Source organism: Cetorhinus maximus, chromosome 15, assembly GCF_964194155.1.
Source record: "Cetorhinus maximus chromosome 15, sCetMax3.hap1.1, whole genome shotgun sequence".
In the NCBI taxonomy this organism is placed as follows: domain Eukaryota; kingdom Metazoa; phylum Chordata; class Chondrichthyes; order Lamniformes; family Cetorhinidae; genus Cetorhinus; species Cetorhinus maximus.
This window is the reverse complement of record NC_135893.1, coordinates 93,774,648-93,788,740: the sequence shown is the minus strand read 5'-3', so window position 1 is coordinate 93,788,740 and position 14,093 is coordinate 93,774,648. Positions and strand designations below refer to the sequence as shown.

General features: G+C 44.5%; 1 protein-coding gene across 1 annotated transcript in view; it reads right to left on the bottom strand.

The window, feature by feature from the left end:
* mss51 (MSS51 mitochondrial translational activator) overlaps positions 1-14,093 on the bottom strand; it is a 40,096-nt gene that overhangs the window by 13,579 nt on the left and 12,424 nt on the right. The window contains exons 2-5 of the mRNA XM_078559304.1: positions 11,596-11,792; positions 6,671-6,826; positions 5,169-5,293; positions 1,785-2,348 (exon numbers count right to left, since the gene is read on the bottom strand). Coding sequence (XP_078415430.1) covers positions 1,785-2,348; positions 5,169-5,293; positions 6,671-6,826; positions 11,596-11,768 — 1,018 coding nt within the window. The 5' untranslated portion in view covers positions 11,769-11,792. The remainder of the gene's footprint in view (positions 1-1,784; positions 2,349-5,168; positions 5,294-6,670; positions 6,827-11,595; positions 11,793-14,093) is intronic.

The following is a 14,093-nucleotide window of genomic DNA, read 5'->3' as shown; positions in this document are numbered from 1 at the left end:
GATTATGATCTGAAAAGGAAGAATATGCAGGGCTACAGAGAAAAATCAGAGGTGCAGCTCTAGGTGAATTGCTCCTTCAGAGAGCCAGCACAGAAATGATGGCCTGAATGGCCTTCTTCTGTGCTGTAACCATTCTATGATCCTCATGCCGTGCAGCACCTTCATGTTCTCATGTCTCTGACAATGTTCAACACTATTGTCAGCCATGTTTCAGTCTTGCCTCTGAGTCAGAAGGTCACAGCCCATAGTACAAAGCTGAGGTTGACTTTCCAGTGCTGTACTGAGGGAGTGCTGCATTGTCAGAGGTGCCATCTTTTGGATGAGACATTAAACCAAGGCCCCATCTACCTAATGTAGATGTAAAAGATTGCAGATCACTGTTGTGAAGAAGAGGAGGGAGTTTCATCCTTGGCATCTTGGCAATTTGTCACTCTGTGCTGCACACAAATTGGATGCCATGTACCCTACAATTCAAAAATATTTAATTGGCTGTAAAACACTTTGTGACATTCTCACATAAAAACAGAAAAGCTCAGCAGGTCTGGCAGCATCTGTGGAGAGAGAAACAGAGTTAACGTTTCGAGCCTGATATGGCTTCTTCGAAGCTGCCAGACCTGCTGAGTTTTTCCAGCATTTTCTGTTTTTATTTCGGATCTCCAGCATCTGCAGTATTTTAGTTATACTGAAAAAAGGTACGTTTTGTCAACGCTTTTCATCTTGCACTCACCAGGACAATTCACAAGAATACCAATGTAAGGGAAAGCAACAAATGTATACTGTTATTCTTGAATTATGCTGCCAACAAATTCAAGATTGTCAGTCAGGCTCACAATGTAGCGCATTTGCGTGTACTGTAAACTACATATATTAATACACGGGGCCCTGTTCTTTGCAGACAGAAAGAACATAAACACACATTGCGCCTGCTTCAGCTAAACAAATTAAGTTACAGCCAATCATTGGTTCATCCCTCAGGGCAATGCCTTGACCGATCAGAGTCAAGCTGCCTGGTTTAAATTTCAAACAATGCTTGGCAGTTAACTGTCAGCCACCATCAACTGGTGCATTCTCCATGGCACTGCGCCTACCAATTAGAGTCTGCCTGCCAACCAATCAGCACCCTCTTCTGATACAGAAGAAATCTTTTGTTTTCCCTTACATTGGTGTTCTTGCAAATTGGCCTGATCAGTGTAAGTTGAAAAGCTTCTACAAAATGTCTCTTTTTTTCAACAAGACTCAAGTTCTGTACTACCAAATGACTATTTATTTTACTTTTATTTTGGGGCATACTGAGGTTGTGCAAGGTGCTATAGAAATGCAGGTTCTTTCTTTGTAAGCAATCACTGGGAGATGTAGGAAAACATGCTGCTAGGATGGATTATTTTTAAAACACTGGACCAAAATGCCTCAGAGATTCTTTCAGACTCCCATAGTTGCAGTGGGGAATCCTGGGGAAACTATGTAGATGGCTGTTTGCTGGACCATCTATGGGATTTTTCACTCATTCCCAGCCAAAGTTACGCTTGGAGATGAGTGGGGAATATCAGGGGCCTCGTTTGTGGTATCTGAAAAAAAACAAAATTGACAAATCTGTTCTTGTTTGGGGAGGTTGGACTGCACCTCATCACTTTTAGCAAATGTACTTTACACGTAGGGATGTGTTAGTGCATGTTACAAGAATTGTGTTTTTGCAAACAAATGAAGAAAGGAAAGTTAGCAAAAGATTTTTTGGGCGGACATTATTCCTTTACTGGAGTTTCTAGTTGGAAGAAGCTTCAGCTCACCTGGATGAAATCCTACTACCAAACTCGGCCAAGCTGCTTGCCCTGACTCCACCATTGTCTCCCAATACATGTGGTACAGCCCCTTCCAGCCGCTCAGATACACCTGCCTCCTGCCGGCATAAGACTGCAAGGGGGGTCGGAGAGTCGGTCCTGCCACCACCTCAGGCCCAATCATGACAACCTCGATCCCTTCGTTGCCTGGAAACATATGGGCAAGCTCATCATAGTCTGTAAGTCTGGCGTTAAGGGTCTCGGTGTGAGAGGCGCCAACGACATGAATGGTGATGGGCTTTTCCAACGGGTCAATGCCGAAACTGTGCAGGGCTAATCCGATGGTAACTGGCCTTGCCTGGAAGTCAGTGGTCACCCGTCTGATGGATTCCAAAAGCTCCTCATCTTCAGGCTGTGGTTTCCCTGCATTTTCCCACAATATCTTCATGTACTTACAGTTCAGAATCGTATTTAGTTTGGTGTCGAGGTCCTCTTGCATCAAGAACCAAACATCCCAACCTTTCACCTCAGATACAGCTTTCCTCCAGTTTCCACCCGGAAAAGGAACGTCACCTGCACCGTAAATTACATGGAATAAAATTTAATTGTGTGGCTTAAAAATGAAAGACCTCCCAACAAACAAAAGGTTCCGGCAAAAACTGATAAAAGAAGCTGGGCCACTTCCAATGAACAAACAGTTCCGATTTTAAATATGAGTGTTACTGATTGTGGTCACTTTTTCAAAAGTTAAATGATTTACTCTCCCACACCCACACACCAATCTCCTCCCAATGGGGTGGACAATCAACTTGATCCTAAGCCTCTGTTACTCTTGTCATGCCCAGTGAAGGCATGTCATTTTCATAACTTTAAAAACGGACTGTGCTCATGTGGAAGCTTCTGGAACTGCCTTTACCTATTTAAAAAGGGACACTGATGAACTGTCAAGATGGCTGCCAAGGGGGTCAGCTGACCTTTGCAACTTCAGCATAGACGATCAAGCTTCCGTAAAGTTCTGAATTGAATCATAAAGGGTGGAGGTCTCCCCCTTGAATGGACATATCTAAACAGCACTCCTTTGTGGAATTTACGCCTGCCATTGTTGAAGCTTACCTCAAAACATAAAGTCAATGGACTCCTCTAAATTTCCAGGTTTGCAATGCAACAAAGAAAAGCTGACAAAACCAGTTACCCACAAGTTAAGTATGAAAGACCACACGTTTACGTTATATTGGTAAACATGTGACCAAAACTGGTTCACTGATACTGAAGACCACCATCTACCTTTTATTGTATATCAATGGTCGTTGGTCATGTGATTGAAACTGGTTCCCTGATTTTGAAATTCTTTTATCCCAGAATTCAGAAGAGACCTGGGGCAGTCTGCAGAATAACAAGACAACACAACAGCTGCAAAGAATGCTTGACGCTTAAACGTCTTTTAAAAGCCCCTCCTGGCCTGACTCAGAATTGAGTTCACCTGTAAAGAAATTGGACCTCCTGATACAACAGCCACAAACGCCTGGCAGCATGACCTGCTAAACAGTGTTATCTTAGGAGGAACCCTGCAGTTATTCCAGATATCCAATCCCATCTATCTGAACTTATCCCAAATACAATTCCAGAGTGGAAAAGCTTTCTTCTTCACTGGACTCTCAAACTGTTAACTATTCCTTTGGTTTAATATTTGCAGAAGTGCATTACCTTCTTTAATTGCATCCTTTTGTTTGTGTGTGGTGTGTGATTGACGTAGCATTTGGATTTCTCGGGGTGAGTATACGAATAAATAATCCTTTTTGTTTAAACCCACAAAAGTCTGCTGCTGGTACCTTTTAAATTGACCACACAAAAATGGGGGGTTTAGAAACACACACTTCTACCTTTTCAACATTAAACCCACACTGATGACAGACAGAATGAAAGAGAACTGAGGCTTCAATTTAACTCCCATCCCCTGTCTGTAACACTCTTAAACTAGCTGACTCACCCTCTGATCTTCCCTTTCTAGGGAATTATTTTAATTTTGCTTTGACCTTTCCTGACAGTCTGGCTGAAACTCATTTTTTAACAGCTGGAATTCTTCGCGCAGCAAGTTCCTGGATCCAGATTGTCCTCTGGAATTGTATAAACCGGGGAGCTGATACACTTCCAACAGAAGAAGGCCTCAAATGCTTCGGATGATGATTTATTGGCTTCCCCCACTCCCGTCTACTGCTCCTGGGATTCCTCATCAGCAGAGACAAGGATTCACGCCACTTGTTTCTACTGATCATGGAATTTTATTTTTCATTCGGGCTGGGTGGTGCTCCTTTAGCCCTCCTCCCCGGCCCTCCTTCCCCACTTGACCCTGACCACTTCCACTGCCGGTCTCCAGAAGCCATGGACTTTTCCCGGCGTCTGGTTTCACGGGCTCGAGCCCGCACCAGTTCCTTGTCCATGTGGTCGTTTCCCTTGTGTGGTGCCTAGCTATGGCCAGTTTATCTAATGGGAGGAGAATCCTAACCCAGGCTCCTGAGCCTGATTGTAGCACCTTAGCACCACTCCATTTACTATCTACTATAAATCTCCTTAAGTTGCGCATCATTCCCTGGATGACTAGATGATTGCAGGCAACCAGTTCATGCTCTCTACTAATATCATTTACAAACTGTTGCTAAGAGGTACAGGAATAGGCTGGGCTGACTTGCTTACCTCCCTCCCCTCGATTGCTATGGGCAATAACCATTTCACTGTGTCCCTCGATAGAACATTCGAGACTGGATGGGCAAAATGTGTTGTATTGGCTCTATCACTGGTAAGTCAATAAAAGGGGACATCACAGGTGTTGACGTAGAACCTCGCGCCTCGTGGCATTATATGTTGGAGCACTGGTGTCTTGTCTTGCTGTACCAGTTAGTCTTTATTCGCAAAGTACCATTCAAAATGTGCCAACAAATAGAAACCTGATACTTTACACCATTATCTCAGAATCATACAGCATAGGAGGCCATTCAACCCATCATTCTGTGCTAGCTCTTTATGAGCTATCCAACTAGTGCCACTCCTTGCTGCTTTCCCCCAATAGCCCAGCATTTTTTTTTTTACTTCCTTTTTCAATTATCCAATTTCCCTTTTGAAAATTACCATTGAATCTGCTTCCACTCCAGTTCCAGGCAGTTGTTATTTCAGGTTAAAACATCTCACTGCTTCAAAAAAAAAAATCTCCCTATCTTCCATCTGGCTCTTTTGCCAATGTTCTAGGCGTTTCGGAGCCAAGTGACCAGAACGTTCCATCTCCTTAACATTCAAAACACTGGCAGAAGTTAAACTGTCGTTCCCAGCCTGATTTATGCGTGGAAAGGAATTAGGGCTTGCGTCAAAAATTCAAACGATGCTGAACAGACTTTTCAATACCTGTGAACGCCAGCCACTCAACCAGCCTGTCAACCGCGACCCATTTTAATTTCTTGCATAACTTCTTGTGCACTGGCCAGCTCGCTCGTTGACATTCTGTTCCGCAGTAATAGACATTCTGGCACCTGCAATTCCAAATGGTCATCGGAGTCATTTGCAACCTTTCAACGGCTTTGCTCAATTAACAGTTTTCTAGGTTTTGCAACAAACTAGCCCCTGCTGCCTTTGTGCTAAATCATACACATAGTGGCATTACTGGACTAGAAACCCGGCAATCTGGTCTAAAATTCCTAAGGCATGAGTTCGAATCTCACCATGGCAGCTGGGGGAATTAAAACTCAATTAATAAATCTGATAGCTGTTTGGTAGCACAGAACTTGAGCGTCACTGAAAATAGAAACATGTCGAAGCTTTTTGTCCTGCACTCATCAGGACATTCACAAGGATATCAAATGTAAAGGGAACAACAATTTGTAGCTCATGAGGACAGAGTGCTGATTGGTTGGCAAGTGGACTCTGATTGGTAGAGGCGCTGCCATGGAGAATGCACCAGTTAGCTGATGATTTAGAGTTAACTGCCAAGCTTTGTTTAAACTCAAACCAGGCAGGTTGACTCTGATTGGTCAAGGCATTGCCCTGGGGAATGCACCAGAGCATGCCTGTTGCTTATTTTGTTCAGTTGAAACAGGTGCAATATGTGTGCATTGTGTGTACAATGTGTGTGCAGACAATAAGAATATGTACACACATTGTGCCTGTTTCAACTGAACAAATTGGATGACAGTCATTTTCTGGTTCATGCCCCAGGGCAATGCCTTGACCTAACAAAGCTGACATAAAATTCTAGTCTCTTTAATAATAATCATGAAACTACCAGATTGTCATATAAACCCATCTGGTTCATTGATGTCCTCAGGGAAGGAAATCTGCTGTCCTTACCTGGTCTGGTCTACATATGACCCCAGACCCACAGCAATGTGATTGACTCTTAACTACCCTCTGAAATGGAGTGGCAAGCCACTCGGTTCAAGGGCAATTAGGAATGGTCAACAAATACTGGCCTTGCCAACAATGCCCGCTTCCCATGAAAGTTAAAAAAAGTAGTTTAATTTTAAATATCTTGCTATGATTCACACATTACCATTGTGGAGGGAGAAAGGTAACATGAATTGGACAATGTAATATCACTTTAATGGGACTGATTTCCCCAGCCCATTGGAAGTTTATTTCTTTTCTGTTCCTGTGGATCTCTCCATGAGGTTTTCCATTCTCAAGTTGATGAATAAATACTTTTGCTTGGCTTCAACTGTTTTAAATTGGCCACTAGGTGATTCCACTTTCAAGAGCAGTGTCTCACTCCCAGTTAGCACCTTCCTAATCACTCACGGCAGAGATTGGAAATGGTCACAGAAAGGGAGGGAATCCGCAAGTTACCAATTAGTCGATACACTGACCTGAGTCACTCAACAGGATTCATCCTTCCCTCAATTGCTGTCACTTACCTCTTACAGCGTCGAAGAGCTCTGGGATCTGGCAGAGCTTCCGGAAGCTTCTTGCACTCTGCGCAGAATTTAAAGGTGTCCTCCATCTTCTGAAACATCTCCTGGTAAGTGCGGATTCCAAAGCCTGATGCATGTTTCCTTCCCTCCAAAGCTGCTCTGTACCAACAGAATTTCAAAGGAAAAGTGGAGTTTTATGAATAGAAACCTCCCACCATCCATATCGCAACAGCAGCCCAAAAATCAGCTCAAAGCCAATCATTAGCTCAAGGTTTCCCACAAAACAATTTTCAGATACAGTGCACTTTAATTGGCTGGGGAGTGGACAATAATGCTGCCATTTTCTACAGAGCTTCAGCTGCCAACTGACCAGAGGAGCAAAACAGATACCAATAAATGTGTCACACGATCACCAAGATTAAATTACAATCTACATCAGCACTTGTTGGATAAGTGCTGCCTGGAACACCAGGCAACCTCCATTTTTATTTATTCTTTCATGGGCATGTGGGCATCACTGGCAAGGCCAGCATTTGTCGCCCATCCCCAATTGCCCTCGAACTGAGTGGCTTGCTCAGCCATTTCAGAGACCAGTAAGGGTTGTGAGGAAATAGAGAGAGTTTAAGTAAGCTATATTGGTATTTGTGGGTGTTAGGAATGAGTTTTAGCTTTAAAGTTTAAGTTTGATTTATATTTCTGTATCTGTGTGTTAAGAAAGATCAAATGGAATTTTAGTTTCACTTTAGAAAGGTGCTTGCATTTCTAATGAAGAGTTTTACGACCCCTAAAGAGAAAGTAAACATACAAGGGTAGAAAGATTGGACTGTTGCCTAGCAACAGGGGCCTAGAGAAGCAGGTCACTTCCACAGACACACACAGAAGAAGAGAAACAGCAGGGTTTTTTTTAGAAGCTGTTTGAGTTCAGTTGGTTTGAAAGCAGCTGTGAAGCAGAAGCAGCCTGAAAGGGGACAGATAGTAAGTCCCAAGCGAAGGAAAACCACAAAAATCCAGGGGAGTGGAATAAGAGAAAGTCCAAAGGTGACCTTCCAGTCAAAGGAAGGACAGGAACCTGGAAAAGGTCCTGTTAAGTGAAGTTAAGAGTGAGAAGCAGAGGGAAAGGCTCCAAGCTTCAGATTTAAAGAGACAAAAGCTGCAGAAAGCAGATTTAAAGTGAGAACAGTTTGCAAGAGGCAAGGAAGTCCAAAGAGACAACTGAAGGTCTGTAACTCTTTGCTATGGGCATGTGAAACAGTGGTGTACTGTTAACTCTGAGTTGGTGAGAGAGAGTGCATGGAAGACAGCTTGAATGCATGCGGTGACCTAGTGAAGAGGAACATCAGGAGGAGAGTTTGAAACCCTGGAGGTGAACCATTACGGAAGACAACTGAGAGAAAGTGTTGGTTTGGGAGAAGATTCTAAGGTGAGGTCTTGGAGAGTGGAGATTGGAAACCCTTGGGTGAAGGGCAGAATTCAGTGAGACTGGTTGACTCACAAGCGTCAGGGCGGGAGTTGAGGAGAGATCCATAGCATCTGTCACTTGGTTTCAGAGTGTGGTGTGTCTGACCACAGGGTGCCATAGGTTTACATGGGCTGTGTACTTATTGTGTATATTAGTGTATAAGATGGCTTTTGTAACTTGTGACACCCTTACAAATCTGTATACATCTGTAAAGGTATAGTTGTGGATGAAGGAGTATTGTAATATAGTTTATCTTTTTATGTTGAATAAATGTTTCATTCTTCTGTTAAATGTTCATCAGCTGACCCCTGGGCCTTTGTTCAGTGGCTACTCTCCACGTATCTAAACAAAGAAATAAAAGTTAGGATCTATCAAGCTGGGCTCCACTCTGGGATCAGGCTTGTCCAGGGGTAACCTCAGCTGGAATCACATCAGGGTCAACCACATTGTTATGGGTCTGGAGTCACACGTAGGCTAGACCAGGTAAGGACAGCAGATTTCCTTCCCTAGAGTGACATTAGTGAACCAGGTGAGGTTTTACGACAATCGATCATAATTTCATGGTCTTCATTAGCGAGACAGCTTTCAATTCCAGAATATATTAATTGAAGTTAAATTTCACCATCTGCCGTGGTGGGATTTGAACCCGTGTTCCCAGAGTATCAGCCTGGGCCTCTGAATTGCTAGCCCAGCTCTCCTTCACATGGACTATGGGACCTTTTATGCCCACCTGAGAGGGCAGGGGCTGGCAAGGCCCAGAATTTTTTAGGCCCATCTCTAATTGCCCTTGAGAAGGTGGTGGTGAACTGCCTTGAACCACCGCATTCTCTGCGGTGTAGGTACACCCACAGTTTTCTTAGGGAGGGAGTTCCAGGATTTTGACCCGGAGAGATTGAAGGAAGGTGGTGATATAATTCCAAGTCAGGGTGGCATGCGACTTACAGGTGACTTGCAGGTGGTGGTGTTCCCATGCATCGACTGCTCTTGTTCTTCTAGATGGTCAAGGTTGCTGGTTTGGGAGGTACTGTTCAAACAGCCTTGGCAGGTTTTTGCAGTGCATCTTGTAGAAGGCACACACTGAATCTGAAAGATGGCACTCTTTCCGCTGCAGTGCTAAAGTATCAGCCTGCACTATGTGCTTAAGTCTCTGGAGTGCAACTTGAACCCACAATCTCTGACTCAGAGGTTACTTCCTCCACTATTCATGCACCATGGCCATAGTTTTTAGTCACATATGATGTCTCACCACAGCTGCCTTGCCTGGTCAAGCAGCACTTTCTTCATTCTCAATAGGCTTATAACAATATAAATGAGCAGCATCACAGGAAATTATAGAGCAAATGTACTATTCGTTTAATGCCTCTACGATTTCCCCCGGCCACCGCACCCCCACCCCACAAACCATCAGGAGATTTATGCAAAAGAAAAATGCTGCAATGCTGAAAGTGTAAAAGTAAAACAGAAATATGCAGCAGATCAGGCAGCACCTGCGGAGAGGGAAACTGAGTTAAAAGACCCAAATTTAACTCTGTTAGTGAATGGGTTTGAGTTTGTTAAAATCTTGCCTGAATGCTTCAGCTGGGAGAAGTTAAGAAATTTAGCAGCATTTATTCAGCGCCCCGAGACTCACTGCTCCCACCGCTTTCTGTGATTCATGCCCACACCATACACCGCCAGATGCAATCATACCCACTGCTCGTATTTTTTCGGATACAGCTATTGGGTGATAATTCTGCTATTGCCATTTACACCTCCTCTGGACCCATTACGTTCCCATTACCATCCCCTTTTGTCTTACATCATTGTCCTTTTTGTCAATTAATCTCTGTTGTCTCCCACCTCATCACAGACCTTCCCTTGCCTTCATGGCCCCCTCACCCTGCACCTGCACTGTCCAAAGCCTGTTAAATGTCTAACTTTTTCCAGTTCTGGTTATCAAATTGAAACATTAACTTTGTTTCCTCTCTGCACAGAAGATGCCTGACCTGCTGAGTCTTTCCAGCATTGTCTGCTTTTAATCCAGAAGATTAATCATTCATTCCTAGACACTCCAGGACAATCCTGAAGGGTTCCTCCTCCTCCTTCAGGTACCATGCCCTCAGAAGGCGTTGGCAACCAGGGACTTCCATTGGATTGGTCCATGATTATGCTTGGCAAAGTACTGCAGTGGTTTGCTGTTGCCTTCTGCAGTATGGCTGACCAGCAAACTCTCCTGCTCTACCACCTGCCATCAGCCATTTGGAAGGATTTACAGGCTGATAATCAACCTGTTTGACCACATTACAAACACCCTTTCCATGGTAATCAAGTCCTGGAATGGAACTTGAACCCAGAGCTTCTGGCCCAGAGGTATGGACACTACCTCTGCGCCACAAGGGGGTTAATGAGTAACAATGGGTGGTTGTTTGATGCCAGATGGCTGAATCATTATTTCAAAGTAAAGAATACCTAAGTGAAGAGGAAGTGAGGAGTGGAATCAGTACTTCCCAGAAGAGAGGAGGCCTGAATAGTGGGTTACCCCAGGATATTCTCTCACCTCTCCCAGCAACATGGTCCATGGGTAAAAGCAGGCCTTTCAAAACATCAGCATGAAGATTATCATGACAGTGGTGTTCAATGGTTTAATTGATCTGTGTTTCATTGTATTAGTTGGTTGACTGATTTTGTTCACCATGCTTCATTGATTAAGGCTGATTGTAGCTTCTCAGAGCTAAAGTAAACAGAAGCCTCCAGAGAAAGATCTGAGAAGCCAGAGCTGTGAACATAGGTGTAGAAATCTTGTGATTGCTGAGATATTTTAAAGCACTGTCATACTTTATCACTGTATTCTCTAAAATTTCAAAGAATGAGAGGTGATCTCATTGAAACTTACAAAATTTTTATAGGGCGTGACCGGGTAGATATAGATAGGATGTTCCCCCTGGCTGGTGAGTCTAGAGCCAGGGGACACAGTCTCAGAATAAGGGACAGGCCGTTTAAGGCTGAAATGAGGAGGAATTTCTTCACTCAGAGGGTGGTGAATCTTTGGAATTCTCTACCCCAGAGGGATGTGGAAGCTCAATCATTGAGCATGTTCAAGACAGAAATAGATAGATTTCTGGGTACCAATGACATCAAGGAATATGGAGATATCGTGGGAAAGTGGGGTTGAGGTAGATGATCAGCCATGGTCTAATTGAATGGGGGAGCAGGCTCAATGGGCAGAATGGCCTTCTCCTGCTCCTATGTTCCTATAACAAACCAATGAATACACAACAGTGACTGAAGCTCCACAGGGGAGGGGATGCCATTAAGGCTCGGAATTGGAATTATATGGAGAAAATCCAAAGCGTATCTGAAAAAAACATCCATTGTGAGAAAAAGAACAGCCTAAGGGGACAATTCATTTGTATGTGAAAAGAAACCCACAAGAAAAATCAGCAAACTTTTATTTTACACAACGTGGAAGTTAATGGAAGGAGTATTTCACCTGTAATCATCGTAGCTTTGCATATTTAACTTGGAAAGGATAACTTTGGAAAGTCCTGGGACATTGTAATCCATTGCAACAAACCCAAGTGCATCTGTATAGACCCCAGCAGCACTGGGGGCATCAGCCTTCTTCCTCGTGGAAGGTTTTTTAATGATTTTAGGTCGTGACATGGTGTTCTTCTCTCCTTGGTAAGCCTGGGGAAAACACAGGTTAAAATATTAGAGTTAAAGATATTTCAATGATCAAGCTGTTGGTGACCTGTCCTAATATCTCCTTAGGTTTCTTGGTATCAAACTTTGTTTGACATCATTCCCCTGAAGTGCCCTGTGATGTTTTACAATGTTAAAGACGCTGCATAAAGATTGTCGTGAAAATGTCACGTTATGTTGTGTCTTCCCGACTCAGCTCCTCCTGCGCATCAGCAAATGAAAAATGTCCCCAGTTTCACACAATATTGGCGTTTTCACTCAGAAAGACAGCACTTCTGACAATGCAATGCTCCCTCGGTGCTGCACTGGAGTGTCAGCTTTGATATTTGTGCTCAAACCTGTCAGGCCTGGAATCAGTAGGAAGAAGGACTCATGGTTATTGTTGAGATTTGCGTAAACTATCCAACCATGGTGAGTATATAGCCACACCTATATAAATGTTAAAGCTAGACCATCCCAGCCCATCAAGCTTTGAAACATTGAGAGCAGCGTGCCTGATGGGAAACTGCTTGGTTTTCTTCAAACTGCTGATCGGTGAGACCACCTACATCCGTGATTCCTCTCACGCCCTACATCATATCAACAATTTCCAGTTCCCTGGCCCCAACCGCCTCCTCTTCACCATTTCCCAACTACATCCGTGATTCCTCTGACACCCTACATCATATCCACAATTTCCAGTTCCCTGGCCCCAACTGCATCCTCTTCACCATGGACGTCCAATCCCTCTACACCTCCATCCCCCACCGGGATTGTCTGAGGGCTCTCCGCTTCTTCCTTGAACAGAGGCCCGAACAATCCCCATCCACCACCACTCTCCTCCGTCTGGCTGAACTTGTTCTCACACTGAACAATTTCTCCTTAAACTCCTCTCACTTCCTCCAAATAAAAGGTGTGGCTATGGGTACCCGCATGGGCCCCAGTTATGCCTGTCTCTTTATGGGGTATGTGGAACATTCCTTGTTCCAGTCCTACTCCGGCCCCCTCCCACAACTCTTTCTCCGGTACATCGATGATTGCTTCGGTGCTGCTTCATACTCTCGTCTGGACCTGGAAAAATTTATTAATTTTGCTTCCAATTTCCACCCCTCCATCATTTTCACATGGTCCATCTCTGACGCTTCCCTTCCCTTCCTTGACCTCTCTGTCTCAATTTCTGGTGATAGACTGTCCACCAATATTCATTGCAAGCCTATCGACTCCCACAGCTACCTTGACTACAGCTCTCACACCCCACTTCCTGTAAGGACTACATCCCATTCTTTCAGTTCCTTCGCCTCCATCGCATCTGTTCTGATGATGCCACTTTCAAAAACAGTTCCTCTGACATGTCTTCCTTCTTCCTTAACCGAGGTTTTCCACCCACGGTGGTTGACAGGGCCCTCAACCGTGTCCAGTCCATCACCCGCACATCTACCCTCACACCTTCCTCACCCTCCCAGAACCATGATAGGGTCCCCCTTGTCCTCACTTATCACCCCACCAGCCTCTGCATTCAAAGAATCATCCTCCGCCATTTCCGCCAACCCCAGCATGATGCCACCACCAAACACATCTTCCCTTCACCCCTCCTGGTGGCATTCCGCAGGGATCGTTCCCTCCGGGACACCCTGGTCCACTTCTCAATGCGGTTTCCTCTACGTTGGAGAGACCAAACGCAGACTGGGTGACCGCTTTGCAGAACACCTTCGGTCTGTCTGCAAGCATGATCCAGACCTCCCTGTCGCTTGCCATTTCAACACTCCACCCTGCTCTCATGCCCACATGTCCGTCCTTGGCCTGCTGCATTGTTCCAGTGAAGCTCAACGCAAACTGGAGGAACAGCACCTCATCTTCCAACTAGGCACTTTACAGCCTTCCGGATTGAATATTGAGTTCAACAATTTTAGATCATGAACTCTCTCCTCCATCCCCATCCCCTTTCCGATCCCCCCCACCCCCCTCCACCATTTTTCCAATAATTTATATAGATTTTTCTTTTCCCACCTATTTCCATTATTTTTAAATGTATTTCCATCCATTGTTTAATCTCTACCTTTTAGCCTATTTCGATCCCTTCCCCCCACCCCCACTAGAGCTATCTGTACCTTGCTCGTCCTGCTTTCTACCCTTAATTAGCACATTCCTTAGATAATATCACCATCTCCAACACCTATTTATCCTTTTGTCTGTGACATCTTTTGGTTATCTCCACCTATCACTGGCCCTCTATCCAGCTCTAGCCACCCCCCCCCCCCCCCCCACCCCCGGCCACCACCCTCCCCCTGCTTAAACCAGCTTATATTT